At 44.5% G+C, this 26,367-nt stretch overlaps 1 protein-coding gene across 3 annotated transcripts in view; it reads left to right on the forward strand.

The window, feature by feature from the left end:
• The window catches only part of STXBP3 (syntaxin binding protein 3), an 86,674-nt gene that overhangs the window by 1,357 nt on the left and 58,950 nt on the right, over positions 1-26,367 (forward strand). For 2 of the 3 annotated variants that reach the window (XM_025189409.2, XM_025189408.2), the window contains exons 2-5: positions 10,667-10,716; positions 14,855-14,936; positions 23,778-23,854; positions 24,362-24,440. In XM_025189409.2, coding sequence (XP_025045194.1) covers positions 10,667-10,716; positions 14,855-14,936; positions 23,778-23,854; positions 24,362-24,440 — 288 coding nt within the window. Of the gene's footprint in view, positions 1-4,342; positions 4,386-10,666; positions 10,717-14,854; positions 14,937-23,777; positions 23,855-24,361; positions 24,441-26,367 lie in introns of all 3 variants that reach the window. The other variant, XM_025189410.2, reaches the window with a different exon arrangement.

The raw sequence follows: 26,367 nt of genomic DNA on the forward strand, positions 1-26,367 counted from the left end.
TTTCTGGTTGAAATGGCAAGAAACTGTTTCTTTTGGAAACTTGATACTAGTAACAATCTATGTAGGAAAATAGAATCTAGTAATAAATTAGGTAATTTTTAAGAAAGATTGTGCTGCATATGACAGCATAAATGGATGTAGATTTCATAAAATGTGAAACAAGGGGGAGGGGGAACAGCATTTATTACTGGTGACTGTCAAATCTGGCAACACTGGTAGAGTCACTATTGTGGAAATATGTAGAGACTGAAAATTGAGTGTCACCCAGAACTCAAGCATTCCCTTGTTTTGTTTTCCTCCACTGATGGATGGAAAACTTTCCTGGAAAATGCAAGGGAATTAAGCCATTCTACTCAATGTAACCTTTCCTTTGTTGCAAGAGGAAAGCTAAGTTTCTAGCCTTTATGGTTTTGAAAGTAATCTTACCTGTATATAGGGGCCTAACAAATGCATGGTCTAGTGATCAATTTCACACTACATGGTTTTAAAAATAATAAATTTCATGATTTCAGCCATTTAAAACTGAAATTTTACAGTGCTGTACAGGCAGTCCCCGACTTACGCGGATCCGACTTATGTCGGATCTGCACTTACGAACGGGGCTTTCTCGCCCCGGAGATCGAGGTAGCGGATTGCTACCTGCGAGCTCTGGGGCGAGAGAGCCCCGTTCGTAAGCTGTTCTGGTGCCCCTGGTCTGCTGGAGACCGTCTCCAGCAGACCAGGGGCACCGGGCGGGTTCCCGCGCTTCTGAGGCTTTGCCAGAGCAAAGCCTCAGAAGTGCGGGGAACCGCCGCTGCTGCCGCTTCAGTCCCTGTGCCTGTGGTCTGCTGGGGACCGTCCCCAGCAGACCACAGGCACCAGGACTGAAGCCGCAGCCGCGGGGGGTCCCGTGCCTCTGAGACTTTGCCAGAGCAAAGCCTCAGAGGCGCGGCACCCCGCTGCCGCTGCGGCTCTGCTCCCGGTGTCCCTGGTCTGCTGGGGGGGGACGGCTAGTGTGCCCCCCCCCCAGCAGACCAGGCTTTTGTTTTGGACCCTGGAGCAGAGCAGCTGGGGCGCTGCCGATTGGTCCTGCAGCGCCGCTCTGGGCACTACTGGACCAACCCGGCAGCACCCCAGCTGCTCTGCCCCAGGTCCTGATTCAGCCGCTGCTGGTCAGTTTCAGGACGCCTGCTCTGCCCCAGGTGTCCCCAAGTCAGCTGCTGCTGAAACTGACCAGCGCTGACTACAGGAAGCCCGAGGCAAAGTTGCTCTGCCCCAGGCTTCCTGGAATCAGCGCTGATCAGTTTCAGCAGCAGCTGACTTGGGGAAGCTTGGGGTTCTTAAGTTGAATCTGTATGTAAGTCAGAACTGGCGGTCAGTTTCAGCAGCGGCTGAATCTGGACGCCAGTTCCAACTTACATACAGATTCAACTTAAGAACAAACCTACAGTCCCTAACTTGTACGTAACCCGGGGACTGCCTGTAATCTTAAGGGTCCTGGCCCATAAAGGAGTTTTGGGTTAGGGTGGATGTTATGATACTTCTACCCTTACTTTTAGACTGCTACTGGTGGTGGCACTGCTTTCAGAGCTGGAGAGCGGCAGTTGCTGGCAGGAGTCCAGTTATGAAGGTATATCTACTCTCTCTGCACAGTTGGGCCCTCAGAGCAGCTTCTGCTCTCCAGCCATCCAGCTCTGAAGTCAGCCAACACCCAGTTTGTGACCCGCAGTTTGAGAAATGCTGGTCTCACCCATGAAATTTGTATACTTCAGGGTAATTAGGGGGTGTTAATTAAGTTTAACTGGCTAATCGAATAGTCAATGTCAGTTATCGAGGAAGGTGAAGAGAAGCTAGTGTGAACAGTGCCGGTGCTAAATGAGAAAGGGAAGTGGTATGAACTGATTATGAATATTGATAAAACAAAGATAATGGTATCTGGAGAGAAGGCAATAAGAAGGAAGATCCGTGTAGCTGGGATCGAACTAGAGAAGCTCACGTATTTGGGGAGCAACATGACTTATTTCCTTCTTACAGTCTAAATCATAATGACTAGAATAGTGGAAGCAAGAGCGAGTTTGAAGGCAATGGATAAGATCTGGAAAAGTAAAGCAATTATCTTAGGAATGAAGCTGAGCATCTTAAACGTGTATTTAGCTGCCTGTTGTATGGATGTGAGACATGGGTGATAACAAAAGATTTGAAGATAAGGATATTGGCGTTTGAGAGGAGTTGTTATAGAAAGATCCTGAGAAAAGGATGGATGCAGAAGGTCACCAATGAGGAATTATATAGGAAGATAAAGTCGAAAGAACTTACTGCAGAAGGTTATACAATGGAAGTTACAGCTATTTGGGCATAACTGCAGAATAAAAGATGAGTGAAAAGTTAAGACCCTGGTATGTGGTATAATGGATGGTCCGAATAGGAGAGGCAGACCCCACAGAGAATGGGTAGATGATATAGTAGATTGGTGCGGAGCTAGTCTACAGAAACTAAGCCACTCCGCACTGGACAGGGAAAGATGGAAGGAAATATTAGGAGGCATCGGACACCAACGGGTGTTGAGCCCATGGCTGATGATGATGAGGCTCCCCATGGCATTTCAAAGCAGCAGCACTTCATAGAACAGACCCTGGGCTCCATTAGAGGCAGCAAGGCGGGAGAGGGCAGGGGGAGAAGCGACTACTTGACCATCCAATAAGCAAATGCTTAGCCAATAGTCAAGTAGTCATGCACATCCCTAAGGGTAATAGCACACAAGATCAGATTTCAGTCTGTGTTTTTTGTGGCTATGAATTTGGTAAGCCCCTACATATACCTATGTAATGTGGCCGCCTCAAGTCTGTCTTCAGTGCTGTCTGAAGCTTTTCCAAAGCAGCAGCCAAGTGAATATATCAAGAGATGTAACACTTCTTTTGCTATTTGGAGGCTTGTGAGAATCAGTGAAAATGGCAAAAATCCTCCTTCATTCTGAGCTTCAGCTGAGGCGGGTACTGTTGCTTTCCAAGGAGAAGGAAAATCTCCATTCTGAGAAAATGAGGCTGCATACAGTAGATGCAGCCTCTTCAGTAATGAAAGTGCTGGTGGAAAAGTAAAACATCAGAAATTCTGTCTTGTGTGGAAGATGGCAAGGTATTGGAGGGCCCCCAAACAAACAGGAAAATGAGGCTTTGAAGCAGTCAAAGTGTTTCTCCACTGGGAACTGGAGCTTATGAAACTTGAACTCATGATCAGATGTGCTGCTCAGATGGGCTCCCTTTTCTGAGGGGTGCTTATGGCACTGTCCGCACAGGAAAGGCAATTCAAACTTTCCAGGGGCCTTTCTTTTCACCTGGGCTATGTCTACACTGGCATGATTTTCCGAAAATGCTTAACGGAAAAGTTTTCCATTAAGCATTTTTGGAAAAGCATGTCTAGATTGGCAGGATGCTTTTCCGCAAAAGCACTTTTTGTGGAAAAGCGTCCGTGGCCAATCTAGATGCGCTTTTCTGCAAAAAAGCCCCAATCGCCATTTTCACGATCAGGGCTTTTTTGCAGAAAACAGTACAGTGCTATTTGTGCAAGAGGGCTTTTTCCCAAATGGGAGCAGCACAGTATTTCCGCAAGAACACTGACGATCTTACATGAGATCATCAGTGTTCTTGCGGAAATTCAAGCGGCCGGTGTAGACAGCTGGCAAGTTTTTCCGCAAAATCATTTGATTTTTGTGGAAAAACTTGCCAGTCTAGACACAGCCCTGGAGAGCAGTAAAGATGTGAGTCCTGGCTAGAGCAGTCACAGCAGGGTACTATGGAATGCTTCCTGAAGACCAAGAACATCAACTTTAGCAATGCTGTGTCCTGACTACCATAAAGTAGACCATGCAGGGTTGACTTAGCATTATTCTTTATGAAAAGTAGGAGTACCAAAATAGACTTTAGGGGCCATTAAAGTTGATGGAATGGTAGTGTGGACTCCTTGTTTAGAAAATCTACATTGAGCAGCTAAATTCAGCGAACTCCTAGTGGAGACTAGGGCCGGGATTGAGAAACCTGAATCATGTGATGCTCTACCTGCCCCATGAAACATTGCTAACCCTTCCCAAAGCATCCTACAATCAGTTGTAGAATGGAATAGCTATTTACAGTGCACTGCTTTGTCAGTGCAAAAGCTGATAGTGTGGATGCACTCTGTGGATACAAGGAGCTTAGTGTAGATATGCAAAAGCAATTTAATTAAAATGGCATACCTTTTGTTGGCAGAAATCTAATGTAGGAGTAAAGTCTTTTTTGGCTCATATGGCCAAATAAGTGCTGTATTTACATTCTATACATTACGTGTATATCTAGTGAAATTTTTGACTGCTGCTGTATCTATTTGGCAGACATTTGGAATGAACTCTCCAGTGAACCCAAGATCTTTGAGTGGTAACTAGTTTAAACTCTCTATTTTGAATATGTAGCTATGAGATTATGTACTTGATATTTGGCTTGCATACAGTCTAATCTTTAGAACTACTTCTCCTCTACTATTTTCTGTTCTCTCCCTCTCTCTCTCATATTAAGTTGAATTGATTGGACCTTTCATTGATAAGGGGGTATAGAAGAAAATGGATTTTTGTGAGGAAAGGAGGAGAAATCGGGCATGCTGGTATTAGCCTGTTTCAGACATGGGGGAATAGTATGGATGAAAACCTCTGGAAGAGAGGAGAATATCCTGGGGGCCCTGCAAATGGCATTATTGTTGGCGCAAGAGAGAGCATAATCGGATTGAAGATGTAGAGATTAGTGGCAAGTGGGTTTGGGTTTTTTTTTTTTTTTTTTTTTTTAAGTATTTTGGTCAAACTTCAACAAATGTGATAGAGATGCAGCCGTGTTAGTCTGGTCTAGCTGAAACAAAAACAGAACTATGTAGCACTTTAAAGACTAACAAGATGGTTTATTAGATGATGAGCTTTCGTGGGCCAGACCCACTTCCTCAGATCAATATGTGGAAGAAAATCGGCACAACCATATATACCAAAGTGATACAATCAAAAAAGTGAACGCATGTGAATTGACAAATCAAATTTTAGAAAACATTGATCTTCCTCCGATCAATACGTGGAAGTGAGTCTGGCCCACGAAAGCTCATCGCCTAATAAATCATCTTGTTAGTCTTTAAAGTGCTACATAGTTCTGTCTTTTGTTTCTACAACAAATGTTGCACTGAAAATTGAGAGAGTAATAAACATTTGCCAGGAATAAGTTAATTTTTACCATGTGATCTATATATAATGCTAGATTTAATTTTAAATTAATGGGCTGAGCGTTCTTAGGAGTGATGCTAGAAAGCTTCCAGAATTAATTCCCTTCTGATTTCTGAAACAGAGGTCCTCTAGGACACTGTAAGGTAACAAGTGGAGGGTTCATAAAAATTACTAGTATGATAAAAACATACCAGTACCTATCACACTAGTGTCCGAAAAGACCTATCATACTAATAACTAACAAATTTAAGTTAAAACGACCTGTTTTTTGGCAACAAATGGATATCAACAGCATTAGTAAGAGAACAAATCTGCAGGGATTACTGTGGCTTTTGTTTTCTCTTAAATGGTCTGACATGCATCTGAGTGGTTTTAAACATAGTGGATATTTATATATCTGAAATAGAGACCAGAATATTGAACATGGACTCTTTACTTAGGGCACATCTAAGTTTTACTTTAGAAAGAGGATATACAAATTCCCACCGAATGTGCATGTCTTCTTTGATCACTTTTTCAAAAGGTTTTTTCAAAAAAGCAAGCAGTCTAGATGTGATTATTTCGGTGGGGGGGAGGAAGGAGAACCCTTTTTTGAAAACCTGCAAAGCTCAATTTTTTGAGGAAGAAGGTTCTTTTGAAAACCCTTTTCGAAAACTGCGTCGACCACTTTTTCAAAAACTTTCTCGAAAGCGATCAGATGAAGAAATTTACATATCTTCCGAAAGTAAAACATAGTCTAGATGTGCCCTTAGTGCTTTCAAAGTTGTGGCATCTAAAAGCAACAGCTCAACTGGATCCAGTCTGGTTATGTAAGCTTGAAAGAGGATGCATTTATGAATTTGCCAGAGTGCCAGTTAGATTTTTAAGGCTGAGGACTAACTGACTGCTTTTGCCAGTATATAATAGAATCCAGTAGGATGACCCCGTATTTGAGTCTACAACAGGGATGAGCAAAAGGGCCTCCACAGGCTGAATCCAGCCTGCCAAGCGAGTTGATATGGCCCATGGAGGCCTTGCCTCTTCTCCTCTTCTCCTCTCCCCCCCCCCCCCCACACCCTCAAACCAATCAGGGCTTGGGTGTGGGGGAAAGCGCATGAAATCTCCCACCCTGTGAGACGTAGTGGGGGTACCTTGCTGGTTTCTATGCTGGGGCTGTGGTAACCCCCACTGGCTGCTGTCTGTACCACGGCCCAGCAGGACAGGGGATGAGTCATTATGCAAAAAGGGTCTCAACCTGTCTGACCAGCTACCCCCCAAGGAGAGAAACAAAGGAAGGTGGAATGCTGCCCCTGGCTGGGGGGTAGGGCTGGTAGAGAGTTAGTTAGTTAGTTTCTGTCGGGAAAGCAGGGGAGAAGGAGCTGGGGAGGGGGGCTGGGATTGTAGGGCCCAGCCACCCCCATCTCAAGGGGGGGCACGGAGGCCTCTTAGCCCCAGTTCCTGTAACCAGATGACATCTGTGCTGTGCTGTATCCTGGAGAGGCAATCAACTCCCTCTATTCTACTTGCTGGTGGAGTCTGTTTGTGCCATTATGGGGGTGCAGGAGACGGGGGAACCCCAACGCGCCGTCACACCCTGCCACGAGTGTGTGGTGCTTCTAAGTGCTGTGCACTCCTGGCAGGGCAGGAGGAGACTGCGTGGGCTCCCCTCCACCCCCAAGCCCTGGGCAGGAAGTGAGACACTTCATGTGCTTCCCATCCCCAGGCCCTGATGGGTATGAGTGCAGCCGTGAGGAGCATGCAGAGTCTCCTCTTACTGTCAGGGGCACAGGTACTTAGAGGTAACTGTTCTCTGGGGGTGGGGAGGTAAAGACTTTGCATACTCCCCCACTCCCAGACCAATCAGGGTCTGTGGATAGGGAAGCAAAGAAATGTCCTGGCCCTACCCCTTCTCCCTGAGTCCCTGCCCCTTCCAGGGCAGCCCCTGGCCACTTCAAAAATTTCTGAGTGGCCCCTGGTCAAAAATTATTGCCTGTCCCTGGTCTAGAAACTAGGGGTGTTGGCATGTAGCTGTTCACACAATTAACCAATAAACCTGGGTTTATCAGTTAATCCTAATGACGTGGGAGAGGCAGGAACCAGTGCTCAGGGGGAGCCTGCTTTTCAGCTGGCTCCCCATGCATGCTGGCTCCCCAGAGCTGCCTGCCTGCCCCCGCCATGCTGCTGCCTCTGATAGAAAAGAAGCAGTACAGGAGATGAGGGAGGCAGGCAGGAGCCAGCACAGGCAGGAAGCAGCTTTCAAGCAGTCTCCCTGCGTTTGTCAGCTCCCGCAGAGCCACCTTCCCCATGTGCTGCTGCCTCTTTGTCAGGGATGGGGAGGTAGGAGCTGCTGCTTAAAGGCTGGCTCCTCCCTGAACACTGGCTCCCAGGTGCTCCTCCCATGTGTAAACATCTAACTGCTAAAATTTCCTGTCCTGACATGTTTACACAAATAAGCGATAGTTAACATCCTAGTAAACTGCTCATGATACTTAAGACCAAAGCAGACAGTGAAAAGCTTCAAAAGGATTTCACAAAACTAGGTGACAGGGCAATAATGTCAAATGAATTTTAATGTTGATAAATGCAAAGTAATGCATATTGGAAAATTTAATCCCAACTATACGTACAAAATGGCGAGGACTAAATTAGCTATTACCACTGGAGATCTGAACATCCACTCCAATGTGCAGCAGCAGTTAAAAAAGCAAAAGGAATGTTAGGAATCCTTCAAAAAGGGATAGAAAGTAAGACAGAGAATATCTTATTGCCCCTCTATAAATCTATGGTATGCCCACATCTTGAATACGGCGTACAGATGTGGTCACCTCATCTCAAGAAAGATTTCTTAGCATTGGAAAATTCAGAAAAAGGTAACAAATTAAGTGGTTAGAATGGTTGCCATATGAAGAGATTAAAAAGGCTGGGACTTTCCCACTTAGAAAAAGAGGAGACTAAGAGAGGATATGATAGACGTCTATAAAATCATGACTGTTGTGAAGAAAGTAAATAGGGGAACAAGTAAATTTTCTTAATGTTGGAAGTAGGTATTGCCAAATGAAATTAATAGGTAGCAGTTTTAAAACAAACAAAAGGAAGTACTTCGTGCAATGCACAGTCAACCTGTGGAACTTTTGCCAGAGGATGTTATGAAGACCAGGATTTTAACAGGGTTCAAAAAAATAACTAGATCAATTTATGGAGAATAGGTCCACCAATACTTATTAGCCAGGATGGGTAGAAATGGTGTTCCTAGCTTTTGTCAGAGGCTGGAAATGGGTGACGGGAGGAATCACTTGATTACCTGATCTGTTCATTCCCTCTTTGACACCTGGTATTGGCCATTGTTGGAAGACCTATCATTTCACCTAGTATGGCTGTTCTTGTGTTTTTAAAATGTGTGTTGTAATTGGCTTATTTTAGTCAAGTCCAGCCATGTGGAAGATTGCATAGAAGGCTTGCTTTTGTAGACTTGAGAACTTGCTTGATCACTCCTGATTGTTGTACAGGATGCTGATCAGATGATTTTGTAATTTCTTTAAGAGTTGTAGCACAGTTTCTCACTGTAGTCAGGGTAGTGTGTCTGTTTGTAATGAATTTTTCACCTTCAGTCCCTTTTGAATGATGTCTGTCTATCTGGGTGAGGGGTGGTGTCTTTTTTTGTTGTTGTTGTTTTTTTGTGAAGCTGATGGATTTCCATTTCAAACAGCAAAGTTCTGTGCCTCATAACAGGTTTGCGAGAGAGCTGTGTTACTCTGATTCAGGAAAAGCAAAAAGGTGTTGGGTGACACTTTAAAGACTAACAAATTTATTAGGGTATAGGAGCATAAGCTTTTGAGAACTACAATTCACTTCATTGGATGAGAACATAAGAATGACCATAGTGGGCCAGACCAAAGGTCCATCTAGGCCAGTATCCTGTCTGCCGGCAGTGGCCAATACCGGGTGCCCCAGAGGGAGGGAATACAACAGGTAATCCTCACATGATCTCTCTCCTGTCATCCATTTCCAGACAAAGGCTAGGGACATCATTCCTACCCATCCTGGCTAATAGCCATTAATGGATCTAACCTCCATGAATCTATCTAGCTCTTTTTTGAAGCCTGGTAAAGTCCTAGTCATCACAACATCCTCTGGGAAGACGTTCCAGAGGCTGACTGTTGTTGAGTGAAGGAAAACTTCCTTTTGTTTGTGTTAAACCTGCTGCCTATTTAATTTTATTGTGGACCTCTAGTTCTTATACTGTGGGAATAAGTAAATAACTTTCCCTTATTCACTTTTTCCACACCAGTCATGAATTTATGGACCTCTATCATATTCTCCCTTAAAACTGCTCTTTGCTAAACTGAAAAGTCCATATCTTTTTAATCTCTCTTCATATGGGACCCATTCCAAACCCCTAATCATTTTTGTTGTCCTTTTCTGAACCTTTTCCAATGCCAATATATTTTTTTGAGATGAGGTGACCACACCTGTATGCAGATGCCTAAGGTTGGGAGGAAAGGATACAGAGATGGGAATATGACAACAAAATGAGGGGTTCAGTGTGTGAGACAGGGCTGCCAGCGAATGGGATAGGGATGTGGTGCAGGATCTGGGAGGGAGGTGGGGGTGCAGAAAGGGGGAAAGGTTGTGAGGTCTGATTTGAAATCTACCATACCATTCTCTCACTTGAATGCACTTTTATGTAGAAAATCGTGATTAAATCTAATCTTCCCAACTATTGATTTTAATAATGTTTTAAATCAATTTGATTTAAATTAAATCTACCCTATTCTTTAGCTAGGGCTTTTGGCACTCTCCAAACCTGTAAGGAAAATACATTGTAAACCATATTGAAATAAGGTGCATTCAACAATTAATTCCCCGCTGGCCTGGAGCTCCATGGGGTGCTTCTGCTTTGAAATGTAGCAAGAGCTCCAGCTGGGAAACTTGTACATTTCAAAGGTGGAACACTGCTACTGTGCCCCTGCCCTCTCCCATGGAGCTGGAAGGAAACAGTTTTTAAGCTGGCTCCCTCCAGGACCCCTCCCCTCTTCCTCCACCTCTCCCCCCTCCCCCGCCTCTTTCTGATAGAGGCAATAAGGTGGGGGAGAAGCAACTAGTCAATAAGTCACATGCATCCCTAGTATAAAATTGCTATATGTCTTTTTGCTTGCATTGGGCTCATGGGAAGTGTTGTTGAATTCAGTAGGAATTGTTCACTAACAAAGTTATGAAAGTAACTAAATATTTGCAGGATCAGGGTGGTCATTTGGACTAGTTACATGGATCTGTACATTTTGAAACTAGTTCAAATGAAAACTACAGCATCAAGTTTTGCACTTTTTGTAAAATAGAGCAGAGAACTAGTTGCAAAAATAATACCTTTAGAGACTCACTAGAAGAACATTTTATCCTGTGCTTTTTGACTATTCAATAAACATAACTGTCACTGAAGTAGTAATGGTGTTTGTTCTTTACACTGACTTTTTTTGTTCACAGAGTTAAAATCATCAGTATTCGATGACTGTTGGAAGACAAACGAATGGAAGGTATACAGTTATTACTTGCTTAACACATGCACACTTAACACGTTTTTGTGATAGCATGATTTTTTGGGGGAACGTTTTTTGAACAACACGACTGTCCCGGAAATAACATGGTTTCCCCAGCCAGCCGGTCACCGGTGGCTGCGCAGGGCTTTCCCCGCCTCCCTTCAAAGTGGCAGAGGGTTCACTGCTCACTGCACTGTTCCCCGGAGACCCCCTCTCGCCGGACGCCTTGCTCCCTCTCCTCTGACCCAACTTGCAGGCCAGGGGCTGGGTTTCCCCATTCCCCACCGCTTGAAACGCAACCCCCACCTTTTCCATTATTTTCAATGGAAAAATTGACCCTGCATAACATGTTTTCACTTAACACGATCATTTTCTGAAATGTATCTACCATGTTAAATGAGGAATTACTGTAGTTCATTTTTTGTTTTTGTAACACTTGAGAATTAGTGTTACCTGAAACCAATAGTCTGTCATTAAGTACACTAACTTAATATTTATTTTCTTGTCTGAGACAGTCCTCACAGTTTCATGAAATGGCCTATAGTAGATGAAAAATGGATTTGTCTTCTGGTTTCCTCATGATGTAGATGGAAAACATGAAAGATGTTTCTGACCGACCGACCACTGGTGGGAATCCTGGTGCATATAAAGTATTGGTGTGTACTGGCGAGTATGTTTCCACTGCAGTTAAAATCCTGCAACTGGCCTTTGCTGGCTTACTCAGGCTCAGAGTAAAAGGCTGTTTAATTGTGGTTCAGAAATCTGGACTTGGACTGAGGGATGAGACCTTTCCACCTTGCAGAATCCTAGAGCCTGGGCTCCTACCTGTGTCTGAACATCTCCACCATAATTAAACAGCCTCTTGGCCCAAGTCTCAAGAGACAGCTCATCAGGCCAGATACTGGTTTTTAATTCCAGTGTAGACATACATGCAATAGAATTAAATGATATCCGTTTGGAGCAGGGTTAGACAAAATGGTGCTTTTAAAATGCTGGCTGCAGTCTAGAGCCTTCTGTACATGAACATCTCTGTCAACAGTGGGCCTGCACTGGTGGCAGCTCTGATAGACTCTTTGCCAAAAATATTCCCATGTCTGTCTTAGGGATGTGAATAACTAGTCACCGCCCCTTTTCCCCTCCCGACCCTTCCCTTGCTGTCTCTATCAGAGGCAACAAGGGCAGAGGGAAGACAAGGGAGTGCTTCAAAGTGGCAATGCTGCATGGAGCCCAGGGTCTGCTGTTTTGAAACACCACGTGCAGCCCAGCATCAGGCTCTATGCAGCATTTCAAAGTGGCAGCACCGAGTGGAGCCCGGGGTCAGCTGAGGACTCCCCCATTAACCCCGGGCTCCATGCGGCTCTGCCACTTTGAAATGCCACGGGGAGCACAGGGTCAGCGGGGGATTGCTTGAGTCCCCCGTTGGGTCTGTGCTCCCCGCAGAGCTTTCGCTCTGGAAGTATAGCAATAGCCCATGGGGTGTTGCTATGTTTCAGAGGTGGGTGTGCCTTTATCAACTAACCGAATAGCTGATGCAAATTGCATTGACTACTCGATTAGCCAATTAATCTAAATTTAACATTCCTAGTCTTCCCTATGACCAGTATAGAACTACTAGGAATGATATTAGGGATGTTTTTGCATTAAATTCTAATTAACTGGGAATTAGAAGCTATGTTTGTTCAGTCTGTTAACACAATCTAATTTTTAGAAAACCTTTTCAGGTTTTCTTTATTTAACATGGATCTTAGAGCCAGGTGCAAATTCTTCATTTAAAAACTTGAAGTTTAGTCATGTCTACTTGAACACAGCTTATGGGACATTATAGAGTTATGATTTTTATTTAGAATTTTTGGGGGGCGTTAATCCTAATGCTTGTGAGATTTGTTACACAAACAATAAAAATAATCCCATAGTGGTGATGCAATTGTTTTACCATGAACAAAGATCTGTAAAATAAAAATTGCCCAGGCATATCTGGAGAAGAAACTTAATGATTCAGTTTGATCTGATCTGAAAAGAAGACTTTTTTTCTGCACTAAACCAAATGTAGTAATACCTGCGCTATCTGGAACTTAAGCATCCAGAAAACTGTAGGAACATGCAAATTTCTGATGCTGGGAAAATCAAAACAAACAAAAGGAAACTGGCCCTTTAAGTGCTGGGCCGCTGCTCAGATGAGCGTGCATCATGTACCTGGGGGAAGGGCAAATAGCAGCTGGAAGCAAGCAGCTTGGCTTTGGTCTCCCCCTGCCCCCCCCCCAACAGAATTTTTCCCTTTTGGGGGGGGGGGGGGGATGCGGCTTAGTATTTTTGTTTCAACCATCTGGCAGCCCTAGCCCCGGCTTCCACCCCTCCTTACCAGGATGCATCCTGTTCTCTCCTTCCACCCCCCCCCCCCTTGCAGCTTGTGGCCACTCCCTAGCAGGCCACATTCTGGCCCCCGCATGGCTCCTACTCTTCTCCCTCCCCTCCCAGATGACCAGAATTTTTAGGCTACCAGCACTCCCTAATCCTTGGGCATGCTGGATAACACAGGTTTTATTGTACAATGAAGACAGCCACTGCAGGACTCAAACAGATCTTCTGAGGTAGTGAATTTTGTAGATGAGAGCTAACTCAAGCAAGATGGAAGTTTGGATTGTTGAGCAAGGCCAGCTGGGCTGATCTCAACTAGGGATGTTATCACATTTTTTGTAAATGCTGATTTTTTTTTTTTCCAGAGGTTACATGTTTACTTGTGGGGAAGAGGTGGGAGCCAGTATTCATGCCTGTCCCTGTCCCTCCTGCTGCCTCTGCAGAGGCAGCAGTGCCAGGGATGGGAAGAGGCAGACAGCTCTACAGGAGCCAGTACGCGCAGGGAGCTGGCTTGAAAGCCAGCTTTCTGGCTTCCCCTGTAAATAGGCTCCTGCATGGCCCCCTTACCTGCCTCTGTGGGTGGCAGTAAGTGGAGTGGGGGAGAGGGACAGGTGGCTGAGACCTGGCAGAGGCAGCAGCATGTGGCGGGGGGGGGGGGGGGTGGAAGGTGGCTCTGCAGGAGCCAGTGGGGAGCAGTCTTAAAAGCCAGCTCCACCGAGCAGTGTTCCCTCTAAGATTTTTTTCCATCCATGAGCGGAGTGAGTTTTGCCTGGTGCACCAATATTGAGGTCATGTGCACTTGTTGGACGTATGCTACTGTGGCCCTCAGGTTATAAACCTCTTAGTTTTTCCTTCTTTTCTGCCATGTCTCCCACCATCCCCTGACCCCCATCTGCTCCCCTGGAGCCTGCTGCTGCCACCCCACCCCTCACCTTCCTATGCTGTCCTGACTCCTTCCCTTCTCACTCCCCTCAGCCCTCCCCTCCCCTTTGTGCCCACTCCTCCTCTATCTCCCATTTCCTCTAACACCTCCCTCTACCCAACTGCCCTGCCTCTGTCACCTGTCCCTTCTCATCCATCCCCTTGTCTGCCCTTTTGCTTCACCCCCCCCGCCCCTGCACCTTCCCTTTACCCCCAGAACCCTCCTGGTGCCTCCCCTTCCCTCCTGCTCCTGCCCTCCCAACACCTCTCCTTCTTTCCCTCTTCCTCCCTGGTGCCCATCCCCTCACCACCCTCTGTCCCAGTTCTTATAAACACACCTCTGCACCCTCACACGTTACTTTTCTTCAACCCCTGCGTTCCTCATGCCCACCCCTCCATTCAGCCCCTTTTCTCCCGGCACCCACTCCTCTGCTCTTCTCTTTCTTCTTCTTATCCCTCCCTTCTCCTCTCCCAGCATCACCCTGTCCCCTTCCCTCTCCCACTAACACTTCCCATTCCCCCTCCAATCCCTGCTCCTCTTGCCCTTTCCCCTCATCTCCTCTTGGCCCCCTGGCCTTTGTTTCTCCTTCTTCCTGACTCTTGGTGCCTTCCCCCTTTCTTCTCCTGCCCTGGCCCCCCTCTCCTCTCAGCACAATCCCCTTCCTCTCCTCACCCGCACCTTCCCCTTAGTAACCAACTGAGTGATGGGAGGGGAAATGTTTGAAGAAAATGAGTTTCAAGCTTTTCCAGCTGCTTATCAATGAAATAAAATTAAAAACATGAAATATAACGTGTCTTGCAGTAACTGTAGTTGATACTGAAGTATTTGCAAATGTGGCTTCATTTTGTTTTTTTTTAGATAATTATCTTAGATGATTTTACCACTAAATTACTGTCATCATGTGGCAAAATGACTGATTTACTGGCAGAAGGCATCACTGGTAAGTGTAAGGTATTTGTTAAAGGTACTTTTCTTAATCCAGAGGCAGATGAAAATGCTGTCTTAAATATATACTCTGTAAGAAGTAATACCTTTAGTAGTAGTCAGGATGAAGTTTCGTTTCGTTGTTTAATATTCCATGGTTATTAATTTCAAGCCTGAAAAACTGCATTTAATGCTGTTTTTTGAAAGTGTCTTATGACATTGGCATGTAGACAAGTATAATTGTAAAATCCAGAAACAGGTACGCCCAAGCTGCCTGGCTATTTGCTAAACTGACAGATAACAGGTATATACTGACTCAGGTTTAGGACAGGGTCCAGCACAATGAATAGCCATGTTTTGATTGAACCACCAGGTGCAAGGTGATGGGTTGTATATAGGTAATGTCAGAGGGTGACAACCTGGTAAGTCAGGAGTGATGTGTAACTTGTCTGTACCTGTATGTGTAAATCTGTTTGGAAGGACTGTCCTTGTCCGGCCTAGGGGGCAATGGAGAATCTGACATTGACTGACCGAACTTAAGCCCATTGCCATGAGCACACGTTCTTAGGGGCCCTGCACCACAGCCACTGCAGCCTGTGCCAAGCTAAAATTTTACTTGCCTGCTGCTCAGACAAAAGTCTCCGGAAAAGATGCTGAAGGAGCCCACTGGAAGCCAAGTCCCATGTTCAGGCAGCCCACGCAACCGCGGCAGTTCCTACTGCAGCGGAGACCTAGCGTCCACTAGTTCCCTGCACGGGCAGGTGTGGGGTGCCCAGCCTGCTGTGCTCCCTTCGAGGGGGTGAATTCTGCCTTCACTGCCCGTAGCACTACTCAGTTGCAATCTGCCCCAGCCTCAGGCCCCTGATCCTGCCCCGGTTTGCAAGAGCCCAGCTGCCCCTGGCCCTACCGTCATTGGCCAGGTACATCTGGGAGCTGGTGACAGCCCCTGGGGAGCAAGAAGAGGGTGAAATATACAATCCCAGCCATGGCTTGCTGGTGCCGGTGCCAGCACTGCTCCAGCCATCTCTATCCCTGTGGGAGAGGTAGGAGGGCTGAGCTCAAGCTGCGCATCACTCGTGTTCCACAGACTGCACTTTGAGAACCACTGACTTAGTTTAACTGGATGTCCCCTTACACTCCAAAAGATAATATTTAAGTCATAAAAGAAATCCTTCTATACAATGTAAAATTAACCTATGGAACTCAGTGTCAAAGCTTTCCAAAATAAAAAGTATTAAAATGGATGAGAATATTCTTGTTTTTTAGCTAAAATAAAAAAATGAAGCCTATAAATCCTCATTCTTCAAGTAATCGCTTTCTGACAGTGTTTAAGAAGAAAGTATTCTGACAGGCAGGCTATTCATAACAATCTGTTACATATTGTCTTGTGCTGTCCTCTGGAACATTTGGTGTTGCCCTCTGTCAGAAGCAGAATATCAGATGAGGTTTCATTTGGTAATATAATTCCTATGATATATTTGAGACTAGATTTTCCTATCATCTTGCAGATGAAACCTTGCAATTATAAACTATGTAGCCTATACAAATAATTAAAAGGAATACTTTTCCTTAGATCAGTCTTTAAAATTCAAAAATATTTTGCTATGAAACTTATTTGAAATGTTTAAAGCTAGCATTTCTATGATGGCAGATTGTAAATCATCTTGGTGAAAGTTTTGAAATTGATAGTGAATGTAAAACTTTTGAAAATTGCTTTGATAATCTTCTCTAGATATTTTTTTTAAATGAGACATTTAATAGGCTAACTTCACAATTATTGCTTACTCTAAGTAGCCCCACAGACTACTCATGTAAGAAATATTGTATGATTGTACAGTTAATGGTTTAAATTTAAACATTGATGTTAAATCTCTTGCTTTAAATCTGACTTACTCTGATGCAGTCTCTCCTTAGATCCAGTGTGTCCATATATCCAGTGTGTCATGTGTTACTTCAGAAAGAGCAGTAAGCACAAATCTCAACTACAGTAAAACTCCAATGGCCTGGCATCTGATGGTCCGGCACCATCAGGGACCCAGAAGTGCTCCGGGCAGCCGGACCATTGGAGCTGCTCTGCCCCCGGCTTCCCTGATTCAGCCGCTGCTAAAACTGACCAGCGGCTGAATCAGGGAAGCCGGGGGCAGAGCAGCTGCAGTGCTGCCCTTCCGGGCTGCGGGACCCAACCCGGCAGCACCCCAGCTGTCCTTGATTCAGCTGCTGCTGAAACTGACCAGCAGCTGACTCCAGGAAGCCCAAGGCAGAGCAGCTCTGCCTCCAGCTTCCTGGAATCAGCTGCTGATTAGTTTCAGCAGCGGCTGACTTAGCAGCTGGGGTGCTGCCGGGTTGGTCTCGCTGCGCCAAGGGTCGGCGCTACCGGACCATCCCGGCAGCACTCCAGCTACTCTGCTGCAGGCATCCCGGATTCAGCCGCTGCTGAAACTGACCAGCAACGGCTGAATCGGGGTCGCCTGGGGCAGAGCCGGACTATTGGAAGGGGGGACTGAGGGGTCTGGGGTGGCATCCCCCCACTCCAGACCCCTCATAGCCCCCCTTCCAATAGTCCAGCAAATCTGATAATCCAGCACCCCCTGGGTCCTAAAGGTGCCGGATTGTTGGAAGTTTACTGTAATTCACTTTTCAAGTGCATCTTTCAAGTAAATAGCTTTGCTCTTTTCATCTGAATTTCTCAAAACAAATAGATGTAACTTAGTCATTAAAATAAGTAAAAAAAAAAAGGCTATTTAAAGCAACAGGCTGACAGTCCTGATTATAGGTTCATGGTTTGACACAAATGATGGCATGATCAGAAGCAAGGAATATTTCACCATGTTTTCCCACCACTGTTATGTAGCTGTATCTCAGGAAATTCTCTGTGTATTACGTGTAACGTACTGAGCAAGCTAAACAAAGAAGTGATTGGGAGGACATGAGTTGCATTAAGTTGTTGGCTTTTAGAAAATGACCAATTTGTGTCACGCAGTTACACGTCAGTAGATTAATTGCACAAAACATGGCTAACATCTAGAAAAATCTAGACTCTTGGGCATTTGTTCTGTGGTGTGGTGGTTTTCTTTCCAATAAACAGAAGAATTTCACTAAGGTTGTAATCCTGTAATCTCTATTCACATGCTGGCCCAATGTATTCAAGTCCATTGGTGTCTTGGGACTCTACATGGGGACAGATTTATCTGTGCAAAATAACTTGCAAGATTGGTACAGGCAGTCCCCGGGTTACGTACAAGATAGGGACTGTAGGTTTGTTCTTAAGTTGAATTTGTATGTAAGTTGGAACTGGCTCCAGATTCAGCTGCTGCTGAAACTGATCAGCGGCTGACTACAGGAAGCCCTAGGCAGAGTTGCTCTGCCCCCGGCTTCCTGGAATCAGCCGCTGATCAGTTTCAACAGCAGCTGAATCTGGACTCGTGGGACAGAACAGCTGGGGCGCTGCCGGGTAGGTCTCCGCAGGACCAACCCGGCAGCACCCCAGCTGCTCTACCCCAGGCGTCCCGCAACAAAAGCCTGGTCTGCTGGGGGGGGGGGAGCGCACTAGCTGCGCCCCTTCCTCCCCCAGCAGACCAGGGAGAGCCGAGCAAAGCGGCGGAGGCGCAGAGGTCCTGCCGCCTCTGGGGCCTTGCTCCTGTCTCCCTGCTGTGCTGGGGAGGGGGGGGGGGGAGAGTCCCCCCCAGCACAGCAGGGAGACCCGAGCAAAGCCGCACAGGCGGTGGACCCCGCTGCCTGTGCGGTTTTGCTCCGGGGCAAAGGAGCAAAGCCGCGCGGGCAGCAGGGTCCTGCCACCTGTGCAGCTTTGCTCGGGTCTCCCTGCTGTGCTGGGGAGTCCCCCCCAGCACACCTGGGAGACCCGGAGCAGCTTCTCTCGCCCCGGAGGACGCGGTGGCGGGACCGCTGCGCTCTGGGCGGTCCCGCCGCCCGCAAGCTCCGGGGCGAGAAAAGCCCCGTTCGTAAGTGCGGATCCGACATAAGTCAGATCTGCGTAAGTCGGGGACTGCCTGTATCTAGGGGCGTACTTAGTACACAACTCTCTTCTACTGTCTTTATAATAACCTCCTGATGTAAAAAATGAGAGTTCTCTATAGATCGGGAAGGGTGGGAGAGAGATCCTGGATGCCAAATTTAGGCTGCTAGAAAAGAGACTGAAATCCAGGACCTCTATGGTGGCATTCTCGGAAATGCTTCCAGTTCCACGTGCAGGGCCAGGTAGGCAGGCAGAGCTCCAGAGTCTCAATGCGTGGATGAGACGATGGTGTAGGGAAGAGGGGTTTAGATGTATTAGGAACTGGGGATGCTTTTGGGAGAGGGGGAGCCTATACAGGATGGATGGGTTCCACCTAAACCAGGGTGGAACCAGACTGCTGGCACTAAACATTAAAAAAGCCGTACAGCAGTTTTTAAACTAAGATGGGGGGAAAGCCCACGTAAATTGGAGGTAAACTTCTCTTAGAGGAGAATCCATTGATAGAGATTCTCTAAGCTGTAATCAGAAAGAGAGGAGGGGAGAGGGCAAACCATGGGCCAGAGCAGATAAACAACCGCATGCAAAGGAATCCAATGCATCAGGGAAGGGCAGACAAATAAGCAGTGGCAAATTTCTAAAGTGCTTGTACACAAATGCGAGGAGTCTGACTAATAAGATGGGTGAACTAGAGTGCCTCATATTAAATGAGGAGATTGACATAATAGGCATCACTGAAACCTGGTGGAATGAGGAAAATCTGTGGGACACAATCATACCAGGATATAAAATATATTGAAAGGATAGAGTAGGTCGGGTAGGTGGCGGAGTGGCACTGTATGTGAAAGATAATGTAGAATCAAATGAAATAAAAATATTAAGTGAATCAACATGTTCAATACAATTGCTATGGATAGTAATTCCATGCTTCAATAATAAGAAATTAGCAGTAGGGATATATTACCGACCACTTGACCAGGACAGCGATACTGATATTGAAATGCTGAGGGAGATTAGAGAGGCTACCAAAATAAATAACTCTATAATAATGGGGGATTTTAATTACCCCCATATTGACTGGATATATGTCACCTCAAGAAGAGAAGCGGAGATAAAATTTCTCAATGGCTTAAGTGACTGCTTCTTGGAGCAGCTGGTGCAGGAACCCACAAGGGGAGAGGCAATTCTCGATTTAGTCCTGAGTGGAGTGCAGGATCAGGTCCGGGAAATAACCGTTACAGGACTGCTTGGGAATAGTGACCATAATATAATAACATTCAACATTCCTGTGGTGGGAAGAACACCTCAGCAGTCCAGCGCCCTGGCATTTAATTTCAAAAAGGGGAATTACGCAAAAATGAGGAGGTTAAACAGAAATTAAAAGGCACAGTGACTAGAGCCAAATCCCTGCAAGCTGCATGGAAACTTTTTAAAGACACCATAATAGAGGCCCAACTTAAATGTATACCCCAAATTAAAAAACATAGCAAGAGACCTAAGAAAGAGTCACCGTGGCTTAACCACCATCTAAAAGCAGTGAGGGACAAAAAGGTATCTTTTTAGAAGTGGAAGTCCAATCCTAGTGAGAACTAGAAAAGAACATAAACACTGTCAAATCAAGTGTAAAAATATAATAAGGAAAGCAAAAAAAGATTGAGAAACAGCTAGCCAAAAACTCAAAGAAATAATGTTTTTTAAGTACATTAGAAGCAGGAAGCTTGCTAAAAAACCTGTCCGTCTCCTGATGATCGAGCTATAAAAGGAGCAATCAAGGATGATAAAGCCATTGCGGAGAAACTAAATGATTTCTTTTCTTCAGTCTTCACGGCTGATGACGTTGGGGAGATTCCCAAATCTGCACCATCCTTTGTGGGTGGTGAATCTGAGGAACTGTCCCGGATTGAAGTGTCATTAGAGGAGGTTTTGGAACAAATAGAAAAATTTAATGTTAACAAATCTCTGGGACCGGATGGCATTCATCCAAGGGTTCTGAAAGAACTCAAATGGGAAATTGCTGAGGTATTATCTGTGGTTTGTAACCTTTCCTTTAAATCGGCTTCCGTACCTAATGACTGGAAGGTAGCCAACGTGACACCAATATTTAAAAAGGGCTCTTGAGGTGATCTTGGCAATTACAGACCGGTAAGTCTAACTTCAGTACTGGGCAAACTAGTTGAAACAATAGTGAAGAATAAAATTGTGAAGCATGTAGAACAACATAATTTGTTGGACAAAAGTCAACATGGTTTCTGTAAAGGGAAATCCTGTCTTACTAATCTATTAGTTCTTTGAAGGGGTTAACAAACATGCGGACAAGGGGGATCCAGTAGATATAGTATACTTGGATTTTCAGAAAGCCTTTGATAAGGTCCCTCGCCAAAGGCTCTTGTGTAAATTTACACGGCTATGGGATAAGAGGGAAGGTCCCTTCTTGGATTGAGAACTGGTTAGACAGGAAACAAAGGGTAGGAATAAATGGTAAATTTTTAGATTGGAGAGGGGTAACTAGTGGTGTCCCCCAAGGGTCAGTCCTGGGACCAATCCTTTTCAATTTATTCATAAATGATTCTAGGTTGTATCAACAGGTGTGTTGTAAGCAAAACTCGTGAAGTCATTCTGCCGCTCTACTCTGCACTAGTTAGGCCTCAGCTGGAGTACTGTGTCCAGTTCTGGGCGCCACATTTCAAGAAAGATGTGGAGAAATTGGAAAGGGTACAGAGAAGAGCGACAAGAATGATTAAAGGTTTAGAGAACATGACCTATGAAGCCAGGCTTCATGAACTGGGCTTGTTTAGTTTGGAAAAAAGAAGATTAAGGGGGGACATGATAGCGGCTTTCAAATATCTAAAAGGGTGTCACAAGGAGGAAGGAGAAAATGTGTTCCTCTTGGTTTCTGAGGACAGGACAAGGAGTAATGGGCTTAAAGTGCAGCAGGGGAGGTTTAGATTGGACATTAGGAAAAAATTCCTAACTGTCAGGGTGGTCAAATATTGGAATAAATTGCCAAGGGAGGTGGTGGAATCTCCCTCTCTGGAGATATTTAAGAACAGGTTAGATAGACATCTGTCAGGGATGGTGTAGACGGAGCTTGATCCTGCCTTGAGGGCGGGGGGCTGGACTCGATGACCTCTCGAGGTCCCTTCCAGTCCTATGATTCTATGATTCTATGATCTGGAGAAAGGGGTAAGCCGTGAGGTAGTAAAGTTTGCGGATGATACTAAACTGTTGAGGATAGTCAAGACAGAAGCAGACTAGGAACTCCAAGAAGATCTCACCAAACTGAGTGAGTGGGCAACAAAATGGCAAATGAAGTTTAATGTGGATAAGTGTAAAGTAATGCACATCGGGGGGGGAAAAATAACCCCAACTATACGTACAGTATGATGGGGGCTAATTTGGCTACGACAAATCAGGAAAGATCTTGGAGTTATCGTGGACAGTTCTCTGAAAACGTCCACACAATGTGCAGTGATGGTCAAAAAGGCAAATAGGATGCTAGGAGTTATTAGGAAAGGGATAGAAAATAAGACCCAGACTATCTTACTGCCCCTGTATAAAACTATGGTACGCCCACATCTTGAATACTGTGTACAGATGTGGTCTCCTCACCTCAAAAAAGATATTTTGGCCTTGGAAAGGGTTCAGAAGAGGGCAACTAAAATGATTAGGGGTTTGGAACGGGTCCCATATGAGGAGAGGCTAAAGAGACTGGGACTTCAGTTTGGAAAACAGGAGACTGAGGGGGGATATGATAGAGGTATATAAAATCATGAGTGGTGTGGAGAGGGCGGATAAAGAAAAGTTATTTATTAGTTCCCTAAATAGAAGAACTAGAGGACACCAAATGAAATTAATGGGGTGCAGGTTTAAAACTAATAAAAGAAAGTTCTTCTTCACACGGTGTGTAGTCAACCTGTGGAACTCCTTGCCAGAGGAGGCTGTGAAGGCTAGGTCTATAACAAGAGTTTAAAGAGAAGCTAGTGTCGAAGCAAAAACATGCTCCTCTCTGTTTAGGTGGCTAACAACTGATTTGCTTTATTGATCAGTAAAGCAAAGTGAGCCAAACGTGGTTCTAGCAAAGTCGGGCCCAGTAAATCTGCTAATACAATCAATCCTAGTATCGTTATACCCTTAGCCAAACAGTCTGACGTCAGGGCATCCAATTACAGAAATCCTCACTTAAATTTGGAAAAACAAAGCCTTATCAACAAGATGGCTGATAGGTACGAGGGAGTACATCTCCTGTCCCAACCAGCCCAATTAACACATACCAATAGCCCATCCTGTAGGCCTCTTCTCACGGGGTGACAGAAAGTTCACTCTGGTCTACGTGCTTGAGAGAAAAGCTGAAATGGTTTCTGATGTACAATATGGCTTCTAGCTAAACATAAAATAGCTTCTACACTAGATAATTTCAAGGAGGTTAGGTCCATAAAAGGCTGTTAGCCAGGGGATAAAATGGTGTCCTTGGCCTCTGTTTGTCAGAGGCTGGAGAGGGATGGCAGGAGACAAATCGCTTGATCATTGTCTTCGGTCCACCCTCTCTGGGGCACCTGGTGCTGGCCACTGTTGGCAGACAGGATACTGGGCTAGATGGACCTTTGGTCTGAGCCAGTACGGCCATTCTTACGGACCAGATCCTACCCTTACTTAAAATTGTAATTCAGTTCTCTCCATAGAGAAAGTTTAGACTCATTTTATCTTACACAAATATATTCATGTTAAATGCAATCAATGGTCAAAAGGAGCATTCTCTCAAGATAATCCAGAATGCATTAGTTTTCTTTGTTAAAACACCAAAGTTTTTATGTAGTCTTCCAGACTTCACTAATGAATAAAGATGTACTGAATATTGCATTTCAAAATGTGTATCTTTATATATTGTAGCTGTGGAGAATGTTTATAAAAAACGTGAGCCTGTCCCACACATGAAGGCAATTTATCTCATCACTCCAACTGAGAAGGTTAGTATTTTGAAGAAAATAATGCAGCAGGCTTTTTACTTACTTTTGCTTTTGATCTTTTTTGTGTAGTACAGAAACATGACTAACTGAACCATCGTAACATTACATACTAAGCTATTATAAAGCTGCTATTCAAAATAATGGCTGTGGGAAAATTGTCTACACTGGTACTATAAAAATGTTCAGAAGAGATGGAATCTTGCATTTTTAAATTATCAATTTTTTATAACAAGATTTTTTTCCTCCCCTTTCTTTGCTGCCTACTATATTTTGTTTAACTTCTGCTGAAGATAATATTAATGATTATTATTTGTTATCCTTGGGCTGGAAATAATACTCTGGTGTACTGTTTACTGTAATGACTGATTACAGTCTCTGATTTCACACTAATCATTTTAAAAAAAGTGAACTGGTCAAAAATGAAGACCAGCAAAAATTTGTTCAAAGAGCAGGCAAAATAGATGCTTTTCTTTATAGTAAATTTTAATTCAGTATTTTTATCTTAAGTCTGTAGATGGGCTTATAAGTGACTTTGTAACTAAATCATCCTACAAGTACAAAGCAGCATATGTCTACTTCACTGACTGTAAGTAATTTATTGAGTTTGGTAACAATGAATGTTTAAAAGTCTTACTTTGCTACTAATATACTCTAATTTACTAGCTGGTTTATATTTGCAATAAACTACTGCATTAAGCTATGAGGGGGATTTTTTTAGACTTCGCTTTACAAGAATTGAAGTGGAGGTTTTTAAAAAAAAAAAAAACCCCACCCCAACAACCCATAATGCTCTGTGATTTAAAGCATTGTAGCAAGAAATGGAAAGCCACAGGATGTGGATTTAGTTTCTGTCCAGTGTGGTGGAATGGCTCTTTATTTCCCAGAATGAGCATGATCTTTGTATTTCATGCTTTAGTTTTCAATATTACATGTTTTGGGTTTATTTTTGGTACTTGCTCACTATATTTGTATGCTATAGAATGTAAAAGACATTTTTGAACAAGATTAGGATACACAAGCAAATAATTGTGTAGAAATAAAACCAAAAATAACTTTGGAATGATAGTTTGCTGTGCTATGAAGCCAGTGGTTTGAAGTTTTGATTATATTTCACTTACTTACTATGGGCTCAGTTGTGAGCTGGCTTCCACATGTTTGTTGGGAATAAGGAAATATAAGTGCCCTCCTAATTCCTCTACATAGTATTTCTGCATCCTAGGTTGCCCACAAAGGAAAGAACAGCAGCAGTTCCCTAGATACTTCCCAGTCAGTTCCCACACCAAGGCTTGTGCCCCTTCCATTGTCAAACAGCACAGCTGGAATATTGTGCAGAGGAAAGTTAGGGTGTGTCTACACTTGCCCTTGCTTGACACATCTTTTGTCTTTCATGGGTGCTTAACTCCTTCCCTCCGCCCATTTAACAAAGTTTTGCTGTAGCAAGTACACGTGTGAACGCTGCTTTGTCAGCAAAATCCACCAAAAGTGGATGGAAACGTTTTGTCCGCAGAAGTGGTGACAAACATGCTGACTTTTAGCAGAGTTGTGTCGACACAGCCTTGTCACTAAAAGATGCATGGTGTAGTAGGCGTATTCTAAGCTCTGCTAGAAAGACGCCCATACTCTGTGTCCCTAAACCTCCAGTTGGCAGAGTTGGAACTAGATGACAGGGCGGGATCACTCGTGAACTGCCCTATTCATTCCCACTGAAGCATCTGACAGACCAAGTATATTCTTCTATTTTAGTTTAGCTGACTTCCCCCATGGAAAGCAGACATTGAATTCTGGTTACATCAGTTTGGTCCCTGATCTACTCTTGAGGCTTTACTCAGTCCAGATTAAGAGGCTTTTTTCTCTCTCAAAAAGAGCCCTAATGGCAGTATTATGGCTCCAAATAAAACAATTGCAGAGTTCCAACAGGAAATCCACTACTATAATACTCCACCACCCCTGAGGTCAAACTTCATTCTGCTGTTTCACTTATAGCTTCTGTCTTGTGTTATGCTGTAGTGGTAAAGTTAAAACACCTTAAAATGTAAAAGTTGAGAGCTATCACAGTAGATTTCCATTGTTAAGCTTGTTTTTCCCAGCACATTACTGGGTGAGCTGTTCCTTAGAGGACATTCCATACTCTGTGCTTAATGGTGCCTCTAACATTGCTGCTTTCTGACTGTAGTTGACAGAGTGCCTGGGACCAGCTTGCATGTTGTGGCGAAGGTTCCAACATATAAGCAGCCCTCTTTAGCTTCAGTATATATTATCCCCACTAACTTGCAGTGTCGTTTACTGTTTTTATTTTTTCATTCCTTGTTGGTCTGTTGCCAAAAGCTTGTTTTTTGGGCTTGCTGCATTGGCAGACTGCTCTCAGAACAGTTTCCAAACAAGAATCCAAGTTTTAACTGATCAGTGTTACAGAACATATATATGATAGGTGCAAGAACCTCTGTCTTTTTTTTAAGATTGTCCAGTGAACTTAAGATTAATATGGAAAGACAGACTTATTTGTTGATGACCTT

The sequence above is a fragment of the Pelodiscus sinensis genome, chromosome 9, assembly GCF_049634645.1.
Source record: "Pelodiscus sinensis isolate JC-2024 chromosome 9, ASM4963464v1, whole genome shotgun sequence".
Classification (NCBI taxonomy): Eukaryota; Metazoa; Chordata; order Testudines; family Trionychidae; genus Pelodiscus; species Pelodiscus sinensis.